At 39.8% G+C, this 15744-nt stretch overlaps 1 protein-coding gene across 5 annotated transcripts in view; it reads right to left on the bottom strand.

The window, feature by feature from the left end:
* LRCH1 (leucine rich repeats and calponin homology domain containing 1) overlaps positions 1-15744 on the bottom strand; it is a 201711-nt gene that overhangs the window by 103320 nt on the left and 82647 nt on the right. For all 5 annotated transcript variants that reach the window (XM_024231039.3, XM_024231040.3, XM_054529032.2 and 2 more), the window contains exon 2: positions 31-175. In XM_024231039.3, coding sequence (XP_024086807.3) covers positions 31-175 — 145 coding nt within the window. The remainder of the gene's footprint in view (positions 1-30; positions 176-15744) is intronic.

Here is a 15744-nt window from a genome sequence, read left to right as displayed (position 1 = left end):
ATTTGATTACAACTTTTATGTTTAACCTACCTCAAGTTCAGGTAAGTCAGCATCTGCAGATTAACGATGGCCTCAGGAATGACTCTGATACAGTTGTGATACAGATTAAGAATTTCCAGTGATACAAAATGGCACAATTCTATTGGAACTTCAACCAGTCTGTTTTTAGATAAATCTATAAGAAAAGGAGAGAATATTTTCTCAATAAAATTTGAACAAAATCAGTACACTTTTATTAACCACAAACACTGTTTTTCTTAACATTATACATTTTGACCAACATTATCATTTTTTTTTTTTGCACCTCTGTTACTACAGCATTGTGATTTCTATTTCCTTTTTCTATTTCCTTGCCAAATTCTGGGACATGTGGGATTTGGAAAAGCACAAATACCACTAAAACTTTTTAGCTCTCTAAAGAACTTTTTACTGTAACTAAAAATTATTTCCAACTCATTCTACCAGACAAGTATGTAAAATGCTATCCTTTAACGTATCTGAATACACATATATTTACCAAAATTATTAATTCAATTTTTTTTTTTGAGACAGGATCTCACTTGGTTGCCTATACCAGACTGCAGTGGCACGATTTCAGCTCACTGCAATCTCAACCTCCCAGGCTCAGGTGATCCTCCTACCTCTGCCTCCCAAGTAGCTGGGTCTACAGGCATGCACCACCACGCCTGGCTAATTTTTGTAGGAACACGTCTTTTACATCCTTTACAAGTGAACCCATAACAGGCAATAACCAAGTACTTTACTCACTAGAATTACTGAAAGCCTATAATATATAAGACTGAGATAAATTGTATCTATTACGAACTGACACTATGAAGCACAATCAGCAGTAAAACTGGACACCACTGGGCAAATGTACCAAAGAAAGCAATCACAATCCCCAGAGCAGCATAATCATACACTATGGCCTACAGTATTACCATCCCAATGATAAGATTATGCAATAGTCCTTAATATCTTAATATCTAAATGAATGGGAGACATGATTGTCAAATTCCATAAAACATAGAATATAAGGAAAGAACCACCACTTTTGAAAACAACTCAACAATAAGAGATAACCTCACCCTGTATCAGAAGAGACTCAAACAGTAACTGAAGATTTTCAGTAAATAATATGTAACATATACTTAAGGAACCACACCTTAGCCAAAGAAAACACAGAAAATGTAAATATGTCAATATCATAGATGAAATAGATTTTAAAGAGCCACCTTCCCTCCAATAAATAAATAAATATACAAATAAGCAAAATCAGGATGAGACAGCTTCAGAGGGAGAATTCTAACAAACTTTTAAGGAATAATTTTGAGAATGATGGTTTCCAGCTTCATCCATGTCCCTGCAAAGAACATAAAATCGTCCTTTTTTATGGGTTCACAGAGAATACAAGGATCTTATACTATCAAAACAATTCACCTTATAAATAGACCAAAGTGAAATGATATATGATCATCTTCAAGGATATGTAAAAGGCATTTGGTATTAATTTTTAAACAACCTTATTAAGGGATATTTTACATATTTTACATACACCAGCAAAATCACACAAAAGAAGAGATATAATTTATGATAATAGCAAAAGGGCAAAATCCCCAGCAAATCTTAAGGAATATGCAAAATTTATATGAAGAAAACTTTAAAATGCTACTAAGGCAAAATTTTAAAAGGTGATGACAATTATCTCAATTATATCTATATAATTTAAGGCACTTCCAATTTAAACAAAAAAATACTTCCAGAATTTTAAAAAAACTGTTGGAGTTATTGCACAAGTTGATTCTAAAGATCTCATGGTTAAATAATGTGAAAATAATAAAGTATTTCTCAACAAAGAAGAGCCCTGAGAGGATGAGCTCTCCTGGATATTAAAAACACATCATAGAGCAGTGTGGTGGATAGATGGGAAGGTCAACGGCATGAATTACCAAGATGGGAAATGGGTCAAGAGACATACATATGGAAATCAAGGCCACGGACCAGACTGGTACAGGTCTGCACAGCAGGAGGTGAGCGTCAGGCTGGCAAGTGAAACTTCATCTGTATTTACAGCCACTCCCCACTGCTCACATTACTGCCTGAGCTCCGCCTCCTGTCAGATCAGCTGGGGCATTGATTCTCGTAGGAGCGTGAACCCTATTGTGAACTGTGCACGCAAGAGACCTAGGTTTCGTGCTCCTTGTTAGAATCTAATGTCTGATAATCTGTCACTGTCTCCCATCCCCCTCAGATGGCACCGTCCAGAGCAGGAAAACAAGGTCAGGGCTGCCACTGATTATCTATTATGGTGAGTTATATAATTATTTCATTATATATTACAACGTAGTAATAATAGAAATAAAGTGTACAATAAAGTAATGCGCTTCAGTCATCCTGAAACCATCCCCCACCTCGGTCTGGGGAAAAGCTGTCTTCCACAAAACCGGTTCCTGGTGCCAAAAAGGTTGGGAACCACTGAAGTGTGCAATAAAGGTGGCATTTCAAATCAACAGGGAAAAGACACAAGGCCAGTAGTTTGAGAAAACCGGATAGCCATTTAAAACGAAAAAAAAAAAAAAGACGACTACCTATCTCCCACTTTTATCTCAATAAACTCTAGATGAATGAGAGATCTACTGTGAAAAGGGAAGCCGTAATAGCACCAGGACAGCATGGGTCCTGTTTACGATCTCAGAATGGGGAAGGCTTTGTATAAATAGTATAAAGCGAGAGTGCCAAATTTAACACACACAAAAAAGTATGGCATTTTAAAACAAAAACTTCACCATAAACATATATGACAATCAAGGAATGGGGGAGGATGGAAAGTTCTACAATTCCTAAACCTAATAGGCAAATTTTTTATACACAGAAAGAGCTTCTACAGTTGACAGAAATGAGACAAATCATAAACAAGAAAAGAAAAATAGATATGAACAGATGGCTCACAGAAAATGATATACGAATGGCTCTTAATCATATGAAAAAAGGATCAACCACACTCAAATTAGAGACACACAAATTACAACTAAATGGGATAGTATTTTTCATCTATTAGAATAGTGAATATAAAAAAATCTGATAAACACATTGTAATGCTGAGGCCATGGTGATGTAAATGAAGGATATTTTTTGGTAATATCTGTAAATATTACAAATGCACATACACTTTAACTTAGCAGTCTTTCTCATCTACAGATATTCTTATACATATGCAAATGACATATTTTTTAGCAGGGTTTCTTTCTTTTTTTTTTTTTTTTTTTTGAGTTGGAGTCTCACTGTCACCCAGGCTGGAGTGCAGTGGTGTGATCTCAGCTCACTGCAACCTCCATCTCCCGGATTCAAGCAATTCTCCTGCCTCAGCCTCCTGAGTAGCTGGGACTACAGGCATGCACCACCACGTCCAGCTAATTTTTGTATTTTTAGTACATATTGGGTTTCACCATGTTGGCCAGGCTGGTCTTAAACCCCGGACCTCAGGTGATCTGCCCACCTCGTCCTCCCAAAGTGCTGGGATTACAGGCGTGAGCCACCACACCCGGCCAGTATGGTTTCAAATAGCAAAAGATGGAAAGCAAATAAAATAGAGGACTGGTTAAGTATTAATATACCATTAACAAACATTATAAATACACTAAAATTAAATCAATCAATATTAATATAATATTAATTCTATTTTGTGTGACTGAATGTAATATTAAACATTATATTCCATAATGGAATACTAATACTATGCAGCCATAAAAATGAATGAAGCAGCTCTATATGTGCTGATACAAAACAAACTTCAAAATAGATTATAAATGTTTAAAAAAAAAAAACAGTTGCAGGACAGTGCATATAGTATTTGTGGGTTTTAATGAATATTTACATAATTATTTAAATATAAGTAGATTGTGTCTGGAAAGCTACACAAGAAACTGTTTAAAGTGGTTGTTTCTGGAGAGAAGATCTCTGGCTAGGAGGACAGGAATGAATGGGAGGAAGACTTCTCACTGTAGATACTTCTGTGCCTTTAGAGATATCAATGCATTGCTTATTTCATTGTGATACATAATATATACATATTATGATAACATATGAAATTATGTGTATGTGTGTATACACATCTCTGTCTCATTCTCCCATCAGCATTCTTACTCTTTCTCTACACAAAGAATTTCATTTCACTTAAAAAGAATTAAGAGGCAAGAGCAAACTGTGAAGTTCCTCATATTAAATTAAGGAAAATATTAAAGCAACCCTCCTTTCACGAATGTTTAGAGTCTAAATAGAAAACAATTCCGGAAGTCTCCTGTGTTCTTTCTTTTTGAAACACTACTAGACACAGTGATCTTGATGTGCTACAGTGCTGAAGTTTGCCCAGGAAACTTATATGTGTCGTTTCCTTCAGGTTCAACTCAAAGAAAGTTCCACTGAGGGTCCAGTTTACATTCCAAACTTAACCTTTCCTGAGAATTGCTAGAACTATACTATCCAATTGAATGAAAAAGATACAGAATACATGTGCGTAGAATATTTCAAGAACTATTTTAGGTAATGGGAGTGTTTCTGTGATTTCAGTGTCACTAATGTTTCTTTAAGCAAGAAGAAAATAGTATTTTTGTAGCAATATGGTCACATAGCTACGAACCTTTTAAAGGACAATGGGACATAAAATTAATAATAGAAACCACTCTAACCTGAGAGCAGAAGACTAGTTCTAAATCTACAACCACCCGAGATGTTTGAGAAACTTACTCAATTTTCTAGACCTCTGTTTCTGAATAGGTAATATTAAAGTATATACAACTAGATGAGTTCTAATATTCTTTTCAAAGCTAAGATTTATGTGAATAAATCTAATTTATTCTGTGGTCAAATATTTTAAGTCAAAAATATTCAAAATCCAAGAAATTTTGTTTCATCATCATAATTAATAGCAGCAGTTAAATATCACAAGAAGTTATAAAATATAAACCCACCAATACTGTAATTAAATTTTGGCACATTATTTTAATGACTTTGACATTTCACTGTAGAATATATATTCCATCATATAATCTGAATTTTAAAAGTGTTCTGTTTTCAAACTTGGGAAAAATGTAATGGTAAGACAAATAAATTACAAAATGACTTACAAATTCAGCTAATATTCAATTCTGGGCTAAACTTACTAATGGCATCATTAATAACAATTTGCTAAAAACACGCTAGAATATTGCACTAATTAGTATATCAGTCTGGTATTTTCATTACTATTTACATTACAGATTATATTTGCCCTCCCCCCTTCTTATCTTTTCCTCCATAATCTCCAGGTTTGAGGGAAAACTCTGGCATTTTTCCTTCCAAGTAATTCCTTCCCTGGCTGTCTGACTGCATCCCAGAAGCAGCTGTGCTAAGGGCTGGTCAGAGCCACTCAAGGAATGAGATTAGTCCTGCTAGCTGAAAGGAAAAGGAGGTTTACCCAAAAGGAGGTTTACCCGGTAAAGCCTTCATTTTCCCATTATTTTAAGTTGTGTCTGATCTCTTTTAATTCTTGTTTTTAATTATGCTATTCTATATGTACTTTTTTGGGATTCCTTTCTGAAAGGAGCCAGGCTACACATTACACATTCATAAAGTTATAAGGTAACAGTGGGCTTCTGCCATGCCCAGGCCTACACTGCTGGACAAACAGGCAGACCACCCTGTCCACTGAGTTAGTGAGAATTCACCCATGCAATGGGTCCCCTGTTGTCTTGGGTTTGTGTTACAATTTCTACATTAACAAGGATGAAACTATATTACGAAATCTACACACAGCTTAGACACTTTCACTAGCTATACAAAAACGGTTGCCCAGATCAGCATCACCCAAGTTAAAACAAAACTGAAAAACAGAAAAACAAAAGCTTTCCTTTTTTTTTGTTTAGTTTAGTTCACTCCCTGCTGAATTATGTATGCATCCTCAACATACACTAAGGATGGGGTATCTACAGAAATGGAAAACTACTTCAGGCCTACTTTCAAGGAATTTAAATTTTGAAAAGTAAGATGAGGCAAACCCAGAATGAAACATAAGGCAGGATGCCCTAATTGTTCTTTAAAAATGTACAAATAAAGAGCTAGGCATTTGGGAGAAGGTAGATGAATGACAGTTGGCAAAGTTTACCATGCATTGACCAATTCAAGCATGGCTGCCACTGGAGCTTCACATCTGGCACCTCATTTAAACCACTGCATGTAGCAGCAGTAGCCCCACCAACCTAAAGACGACAAAACTAAGGCTCTGAAAGCTTCTGTCACTTATGTGCCCAACACTAAAGATGAATAGAGCTCCCCACACAAGACCACTCTTTCTCCATGGAATAATGCCAAGCAAGAACAGCTTTATTATCAGGAAGATACAGCAATTAAATCTTCACTGCACTTTTATGTGTCCAAAATTCAACCAAAATAAAGTCGACATGGTCTTTGTATAAGCCCAGAAGGTAAGAAAGTGATGAAAATCATGGATAAAAAAGGAAAGTACTGAAAAAAATAGGTCAGCTGATGGGCTTAATTCTAGAAGTAACAACATGAAGCTTGGCTCAAATTGCTGATTATATTAATCTTACATAAACACTCTATTTTGATTAATAGGTTTCCAAATATATGACTTGCTTTTTCTCTGAGTATCATTTAATCCTCAACTTTGTTAACAGAAGAGAAGAAGAGGGTGCAAAAAAAATGGGCATGTTTGCCTTTTGATGCTTTGCTTAGGCTGATGTGGAAATCATCTTGTGTCTTTGAGAACACACCATGGGGAAGACACCTAGAAGGGAAGGGGAAGTGAGTCTGGATCAAGATGTTTTGACTCTGATAATCCAGAATAGATAATCCCTTTACAAACACTGGGAACGAAAGATATACGTACACGTTCAAACATTTTTCTGTCCTGATAACCAAGGAATAAAAGAGCGTCTGGTCCCTCTTTAAAGGGGAGAGAAAAAGAGAGAAAGGAAGGAATGAATCTAGGACTTAGTTGAATTAAAGACATGAGAGGGCAGTCCGTTCATGGTTCACAGAGAGATATGAGCATTCCTAACTCTGCCTTTGAAAGGGCAGAGCCATGCCAGAAGCACAACTAACAATGACAGATACATCAAGTTGTGAGTAATGAAGGTTCTCCCACTCAGGAAAGACAGAAAGAATAAGAGCTCATAGATAACAGGAAAATGTTAAAACGGCAACTAGTATCTTTGTCTTGAATGGCAACCAAATAAGAGGGGGCAAATGGGCAAGGGGCTGTGAAAAGGTAACAGTAGGGTCTGAGTGACAGAAAGATAAGTAAGCTTTTAAAAGCTAAAGATACATGCAGATAAAGAATTTGTGTATGTCTTTGTTATTTATTGCTCTAATTCTATTATAAATATGCTTGTATAGAGGTGTTAGTGAATCGGCTTATGGGCTATTTGTATATTGTTTCTCAATCTTGTTGGCAAACTGCAATCACTTGGAGAGTTTTTTTAACATCCTAAAGCCTGGGGTTCATAGCCAGACACTTTAGAGCGTGACTTGGACATCAGGATCCTTGAGATGTCCAGTTGATTCCCACTGTGCTATGGGAAAGCCAGGTGAGCAGACGACACAACCTATTTCTGCTTTCTCTACCTAAACCAACCCTCCACAGATGCTGCTCTCCTAAGAGCAGAGGTAGTTCCCAGAAAGGGTCCGCTTTGGATACCAGGCTAGTACCTGAGAAATAACCTAATCTGGGAAATAAAATCTTACCCAATCCAGAATTAAGCATTGCTAGGTTAGATTCTTACTCTGAACTCCTCAGCTAGTTTCTGACACAATCAGAGCAACAAGAATCTGACCTGGAATGGAGTTTTGCATATTTTGAGTTGTCCATGATCACAGAAAATTTGTGGGTTTTTTTCCTCACATAACCCTCATCACAACCTAGCGAGGCAGGTGCTGTTACAACTCCCAATCACATGCAGGCACCAAAGACCAGAGAGGTTAGGTAACTTGTCTAAGGACACTGAGTTAGTAAGTGGCAGAGCCAAGAACTAATCCAGGTTTGTATGACACCAAAGTCCGGTCTTGAATCTACTGATTCTGCCTCATAGAACTGCATACAGGCAACATCAGTTGTTCATATGGGTATAGCTTGTAAAAGAAAAAAAAAAAAAATGACTGACCCATTTCAGGTGCCTGGTCACCAGGCATTAAAAAGTTTCTATAGCTCTGTACTAAAAGTGAGTGACCTCTGGCGAGGTTCCTAATATTTTCTCCAGAAAGAAGAGCACATGTCCTTAGTGCCACGTATCCTCCATCCAGCCCACAATGGGCATTGTCCTTTCCTGCTGGAATCCCAGCCTAGGTCTGGCTCTGCAGCGCAGAGCTGGGCCACCACAGCTCTATCTGCGCAAACATACCTAGGCAGCAAACCGGAACCCCAGAACCACGTCCTCCCCACGTCCGCCTCTTAATGGAAGCATTCACATGAAAGCCGAGCAGCCAGAAATAAAACAATAAGAGTCACCACTGCCAAGACAAGCTTTGCAAATCCCTAAAATAAAGTAGCCAGATGAATAAAAATAAGCAGGGTAGGGTAGAAAAACAGTCAATGGAATCTGGTGTGCAGTCAGCACGATTGGAAGCACGGTGTTGTTTTTGTATGAAAAAGGAAAGTGGTATCTCAGGAGGATCTGGACGAGTTCCCCACTCTCCAGCAACAACATCCTGAGTTATCAGCCACCAGAGCCATCGAGCAGCCATGCCGACAGACCAGGACAGCTGGGAACCTCGTTTGCAACATCTTGTTTTAGGGTCAGAAGAGAAGATCTCATCTTGAAAGTCAAAATCATTACCAGTCCCACAGAGGAAGACCAAATGACACCATAAACATGTTATCGTGGAAGTTTAATTTCAGAATCCTAACACTCATCATGATGTCTCAATAACTGGGTAAAAGATGAATCTGTCACTTACTCATCTAAAGCCCTGGCCCACCACAAAAGTGCATGGAACCTGCTGTTTTCCCAGTACTGAGGAGGCTGCTCTGTTATCTCCACCCTCTTGCTGCTCTTCCTGGGACCACTGCCTTAGTGAAGATAGTCCTTGGGTAGAGGTATGATCTAGGGTCATCTGCCCTCTTTGGACAATCCATCCCTATCTTCACCTAGGCAGGCAAGGGTCTCTCTAGAAGAATCTCAGCTACATCATTCTATCCATCCTGAACTTCCTCTCTCAGCTCCACAATGTCCTCGGTGTCTGACCCTCACTTCCCACTCCTCTAGACACCCCACCCAGCCCCATGACTCAGCACCTATGGGGCACACATTCAGAACTGCCCTGCAGTAAGGGAGTGCTACCCAGCCAATAAAGCAGAACCCATGGGCTGACTCACCCCTGACTCTGCAGACCAAACAACCCAACGCTTCCAGGGTTAAATGGGCAGAAATATTAAGCAGTTCCCTACAAGTTTTGAGTGAGTCAAGATCTCAGCCTGCATCTCTTATGAGATCAACAAAGAAGTCAGGTCAAACAACAGAAATGTGATCAACAATTCTCCAATATGAACCATGAGGTCTTCCCTGATCATCTCCTTAAAACTTCTTTCATAACCATCTTAACCTTCTTCCTCTGTTCTACATTTTCTTTTTTATCTTAGCACATAAATAACCTTCTAACATAGCAATGCAATTTAGTCATGTAGATAGATATGAATTTTCTCTCTTCCCCTCCTAGAATGTAAGCTCCATGAAGATTAGGATCTTTGTTCATTGTTGTACAGTAAGAGCTTAATAAATATTCGTTGAATTGAATACTTACTACTAAAAGTAAGTGAGCTCTGACCAGGTCCCTAATATTTTCTCCAGAACGAAGAGCCCATGTCTTCAGTGCCATGTTTCCACCCAGCCCAAGATGGGCACTGTCCTTTCTTGCTGGAAACCCAGCCTGGTTCCAGGTCCTCATGTCAGACAGCTTGAATTCAAATTCTGGTCCCACCACTTAGCTGCATGAACTTGGAAGTAATTACTTAATTTCTCTATGCCTCAATTTCTGCATCTGTAATATGAAGACATTAATAGTACTGGCTCCATTGAATTAGTGAAAGGACTGAATGGGATGATACACATAAAGCCCTTAGAGCAGTGTCTGCCACAGAGTGAAGCACTCTAAGAATAACCGCTATCATTATTATGTTAGCTATTACTGGGTTCCATGAGACACAAATAAATAAATAATAGTTCTGTACAATAAGTGAACAATCTGTAAGTTAGTTTGAAGGTTTCTCTTTCCACTAAATTAGTACTCAACTTACCTAACAGTTTTCTCTAGCTCCATTCAATGATCAATGTATCTATTCCCTCACTCATCACAGTGCCAACTATATGGCTTGGTTCATTTGCACCTTATAAACACTGGGAAGAAGAAGTGAGATGATACACGCAAAGCAGTTAGCAGTGTCTGGAGTTCAACAAATGACAGTTGAAAAATGAAATATAACTAGGACACCAGGCCTCCTCTGATACTCTCTGAGTGCAGAAAGGGAGACACCCAGCTCATGACTTAAATTCTAGAGAGAAGTGTGGGAATAAACATGAGTACAGATTACTGTAGGGACACTGGTCCCCAAGGGTGCAGAAGAGCCCAAAGGGCTTCCTGGCAGGTACAACACTGCTTGGAACTCTGCTCAGGACAGGGATCCTGAGACCCTGGGCAGTGAACAGGGGTGTGTGTCGGACCATCTTCCTGGCCGAGCAGGCCAACAGCAGTCATGCAGATAGCATGAGAGGAAGGCAGGAGACTAGGGATTCTCTGGGGTGTGAGAGGGAGGGCAGAGGTCCCAGAAACTTTCCACTGTGAGTCTTTAGAGCTCAAATGGCCTTTCACTAAATCACATTATTAAGTATTTGAAGTATAACAAATACCTTATTGCCTGACTAAAGCTGAGCAGCTGGTAACAGTCTCTTACCAGCCAGTCCACAGAGAGTCTATGGGATACCATAATTCGAAGAAAACTAGTTACTAGTTAAGGGATCTGACAACTGCTGCAAGGTGAGTAATTTGGGAAATGCAAAGAAAATGAATCCCAAGGATGCTAAGGAACATTGACCTTCTGCATGCCCAAATTTACATTACTACACTGGGATCAGAGAAGAGAGTGGACTTCTCTCTACAGGGAGACAGAAAAAAGGCAGAGAAGTAGGCTCTGTGGACGCTACGGCTGCTGCTTTGCTGGCATGTTATCATTCCAGGATTAGAATCAAGAATGAAACAAGGCACTGCTATGAGTTGCTAATTACATAAATATTGAAACTCTTAACCATAAAAGAAATGTTCTTTGCTGGAAAAAAGAAAGCCTTTTATAATAAAAATGACCAAACCAGAAAGATTTTTCCAGGATTTTTCTTTGCTGGAAGCTTTTGAAGTCAAACATACCGTGAAACAGTCTGCTACACTTCAGTTAACCATAATCCTCAATTTCTTAGATTTTCTTTTATTATATACTTCACAAATAACAAATAAAAACATAAGGAAAGCCAAAACTACCCACTCCCCTTGCAAAGGTAAAGAGGATCTAGAGATTCTGTAGTATACGCAGCACGTTCACGTATGTGATTGATTAGCTCTCTCCTGTTTAAAAAAGCCTTTTAGTGGCATATCAAACTTTTTTTTATTTTGATACAATGTGTAGTAAACAATCTTAGGCATGAGGCCGTGTAAGATCTTCAGTTAGCAAAGATAAAATTATTGTCCCTCTAAGAGACTTGCTAATTTGGGATGGAAATGTATCAGTATATTTTTAAAGACTTCCAAGATAAAGAAATGAATCCTCCTTTTTACCTGGAGTAAATTATAGTTCCACTAAGCTAGATAACCACTACTGAGGTTTTCCAAATACTTGTGTTAAAGTAGAATGAAGGCAGCAGGCATCATTTTGAAGTAGAAATCATGCAGAATTCAAAATTTATACCATACGGTATTAATTACATCAGTAACTGTTTAATTTCAAACGAGGTAAAAATTCAAAAGCTATTCAAAGGTTCCATGCCAGTTTTAACATATTGCTGAAGAAGTCAAAGGAGGAATCATTGCCACAAGTTTTATCCAAAAAAAGTAACCCTCAAAGATATTGCCAGTGACATTTTTAAGTAAATATAATTCAGAAAATTCAAAGCTACTGTAATATATTTAATGTCCCATAAGAAAATAAATTTTATATGAATCGATTTGCAAATCCATAGTAATTTTCTTGTATATAATACAAATACTATATGTGTCATAAATATTTTATATGTATAAATGTGTCCATAGCAACCTAAATGATAATTTCATCTATATGTCATTCTTGGAAACCAGATATCGTTTGAAGCAATGTTTAATTCAGCTTTGTTCTCTTTTGGATAAAATAAGAACTTGAAATTTCAAATGAAGCCTATAGTTTAGGAGGCTGAAGTGGGCAATTAATTACGCTTTTTCTGTATTGTGAAAGCTTCTTCTCTATAGTCATTCAAGGAATACTTGTTGTGTACCTACTATGCGCCAGAAATAGTTCTAAGCAGTGGGCAAATCCAGCGAACGCTGGCAAAGAACTCCTGCTCTCCAGAACTCACCCTCCAGTGGGGTGACACAAACACAAATGACAAGTAAAATGTATGGCATGTTACAGGGTGGTAAGTGCTAGAAAGAAAAATAAAGAAGAAAAAAGAACTGGGAAGTGAGGGAGAGGCGTGGCAACTTTAAACAGGGTGACCAGGGAAGAATTCGTGACCAAGGTGACAGCTGAGTGCAGAGCTGACAGAAAGAAGAGAGGAAGGCACGGGATCCTTAAGGGCTGAGCCTTTCCCCACAGGGACAGAAAACAGAAAAGCCCTAAGGTAGCAGCAGGGTGGCATACTGCAGGGACACCAGGGAAGGCTGTGTGACTCCAGCAAGGGAACAAGGGTGAGAAAATCGGGAAGAGAGGCCAATGAGGTCATGGAGTAGGCAATCACATAGAGCTTTCGGCCACTGTAAAAGTCTGCCATTTCCCGGCCATTGGAGGGCTTGGAGCAGAGGGTGGCTCTTCTCGCTAGATTTGTGTTTGGAATCTAGGGCAGGCAGGGAGGCCAGGGAGGAGGTGACAACCCAAGCAATGTAAGATGGTGGTTAGACCTGGGTGGCAGAGTGGAAGTGACAAGAAGTGGTCACATTCAGGTTGTATCTTTTGAAAGTAAAGCCAACTGAATTTGCTGATTGGATGGGGGTTTGAGAGAAAAAGAGTAGTCAATTATGATTCCCAATTTTGGCCTCAGAAATTGGAAGAACGGAGTTGCCATCCTCAGATGTGGAAGCCTATGGCAGATATTGTGGGGCAGGTCAAGAGTCATTCTGTAGATGCAAATGTTGAGACACCTATTAGATATGCAGGTAAGGAAGTGTTCACAGCTGGACCTCGGGGACAAATGTTGGGAACTGTAAGAGTATAAATGGCATGGAAAGACATCAACTCTAAAGTGGAGTGAGTGAAGATTAGAGAAGAGGGCCATGCACTCAGCCCTGGGACATTCCAACCTATAGAGGCAAGAAGGAGAAGAAGACTAAGAGGGAGCGGTCTGTGAGGAAGGAGGAAAACACAGGCCAGCAAGGTCCCTGGAAACCAAGTGAAGACAGTGTTTCAAAGAGGAGGGAGTGCTCCACTGTTCCTATAGCTGCTGCCAGGACAAATCAGCCAAAGACTGAGAAATGACTGTCAGATCCAGCAAGTGGAGGCCACAGGTGACCCTGAGAAAAGCGGTGGAGGGGGAATGTAGGAGCAAAAGCCTGATGACGGTGGGTTCAGGAGAGAATGGACGATTACCCAGAGTAGTCAAATTTACAGAGATAGAAGGTATAAGGGTGGTTGCCAGGGGCTTGGAGGAGGGAAAAATGAGGTGTTAATGTTTAATGGGTACAGAATTTCAGTTTTGCAAGATGAAAACATTCTGCAGATTGGTGGCTTAATAATGTAAATGTACCTGACATTACCGAATTGCACACTTAAGAATGGTTGAGATGGGCCAGGTGCAGTGGCTCATGCCTGTAATCCTGGCACTTTGGGAGACCAAGGCAGGTGGATCACTTGAGGTCAGGAGTTCAAGACCAGCCTGGCCAACATGGTGAAACCCCATCTCTACAAAAATACAAAAAAATATTAGCCAGGCATGTGGCACATGCCTGTAATTCCAGCTACTCAGGAGGCAGAGGTAGGAGAATCGCTTGAACCCAGGAGGCAGAGGTTACAGTGAGCCAAGATTGTGCCATTGCACTCCAGCCTGGGTGACAGAGTGAGACTTCATCTCAAAAAAAAAAAAAAAAAAAAGGTTGAGATGGTAAGTTGGATGTTGTGTTGTATATATTTTACCAAAATTAAAAGCTTTAAAAACTTTGCAAAGAGAGAGACTGAAAGGAGAGGAATAAGTTATAATGAGTTCAGGCAAGTCAAGGTAAAAGAGAGCAGATAAATGGAAGCTGGAGAGGGGCATGGTATGGGGGAAGAAATCAGCATGTTTGTATGCTGATGGGAATAGCTTGGTGGCCAGGGGAAAACTGACGATTCAGAAGAGAAAGGAGACAACTGATGGAGTGATGTCCTTAAAAAGGTGGGAGGGGGCCGGATGCGGTGGCTCACGCCTGTAATCCCAGCACTTTGGGAGGCCGAGGCAAGGAGATCACGAGGTCAGGAGATCAAGACCATCCTGGCTAACACGGTGAAACCCCGTCTCTACTAAAAATACAAAACAATTAGCCAGGCGTGGTGGCGGGCACCTGTAGTCCCAGCTACTCGGGAGGCTGAGGCAGGAGAATGGCGAGAACCTGGGAGGCAGAGCTTGCAGTTAGCTGAGATCGTGCCACTGCACTCCGGCCTGGGCGCCAGAGCGAGACTCCGTCTCAAAAAAAAAAAAAAAAGGTGGGAGAAGACCGGATCTTTCAAGTGGAGGGTGTGGCCTTCCCAGGGGCATCAAAAATTCCTCCACAGCAAGGGAGACTAGCCAGCGGATGCAGACAACTGAGAAGACGTGGTTGCAGGTACACAGGGAAACTCTTTCTAATTGCCTGCAAGCCCAGTTAGCTGAGAGACAGGGATGGAGACATGTTAAAGGTTTAAGTGCAGGAGAAAGTATGAAGTAGTGAACAGACTGTGGGAAAGTCTCTGCAGAAGAGAACGGCAGTGTGAGTGCTGGGTGGCAGTAAAGCCCCCTTGAGTTAGTGGATATGAATTGAAAGTAAGGCCTCTCTGGGGTGGCCACAGTGCATACAGACACCTCACTGAAATAAATATAATTCACTGGGTTCACTTGGTTGTGTTCAACCTTGTTACCTGTGCCTATAAAAAACCCAATCTTTATGGAGATAATAATAACTTTTTAAAACTACTGGTTTATATTCTGCAGCTCTGGTCCCAGAGCATGTATCTAACTGGTAAGGGTCAAGGGAAGTACTACCAGTAAGCGTGCTCATCAGAAAGTCAAAAAGCCTGAAGGGAGGCTCACACTGGCTACGTGGTACCCTCCCAACCCTTCCCGCCCCAGGAAAAACCATCCACAAGTTGGCTCACTTACTCAATCATTTATAGATGTCTGCTATAAAAGAGACATACCATGCTAGATATTAGAGACAGACATAAATAAGACTCAATTCACAACCTCAAGTAACTCAGACTCTGACAAGAGGGGGAGACAGGTAAATAAGAGAAAATGTATGAAGAATTAGATTTACATTTAGCAGCATAGTTATATCTCAACTCTGCAAAGGTTG

This window comes from Pongo abelii, chromosome 14 (genome assembly GCF_028885655.2).
Source record: "Pongo abelii isolate AG06213 chromosome 14, NHGRI_mPonAbe1-v2.0_pri, whole genome shotgun sequence".
NCBI classification, from domain to species: Eukaryota; Metazoa; Chordata; class Mammalia; order Primates; family Hominidae; genus Pongo; species Pongo abelii.
Note: the sequence above shows the minus strand (reverse complement) of the source record. Positions and strands in the feature narration are given on the sequence as shown.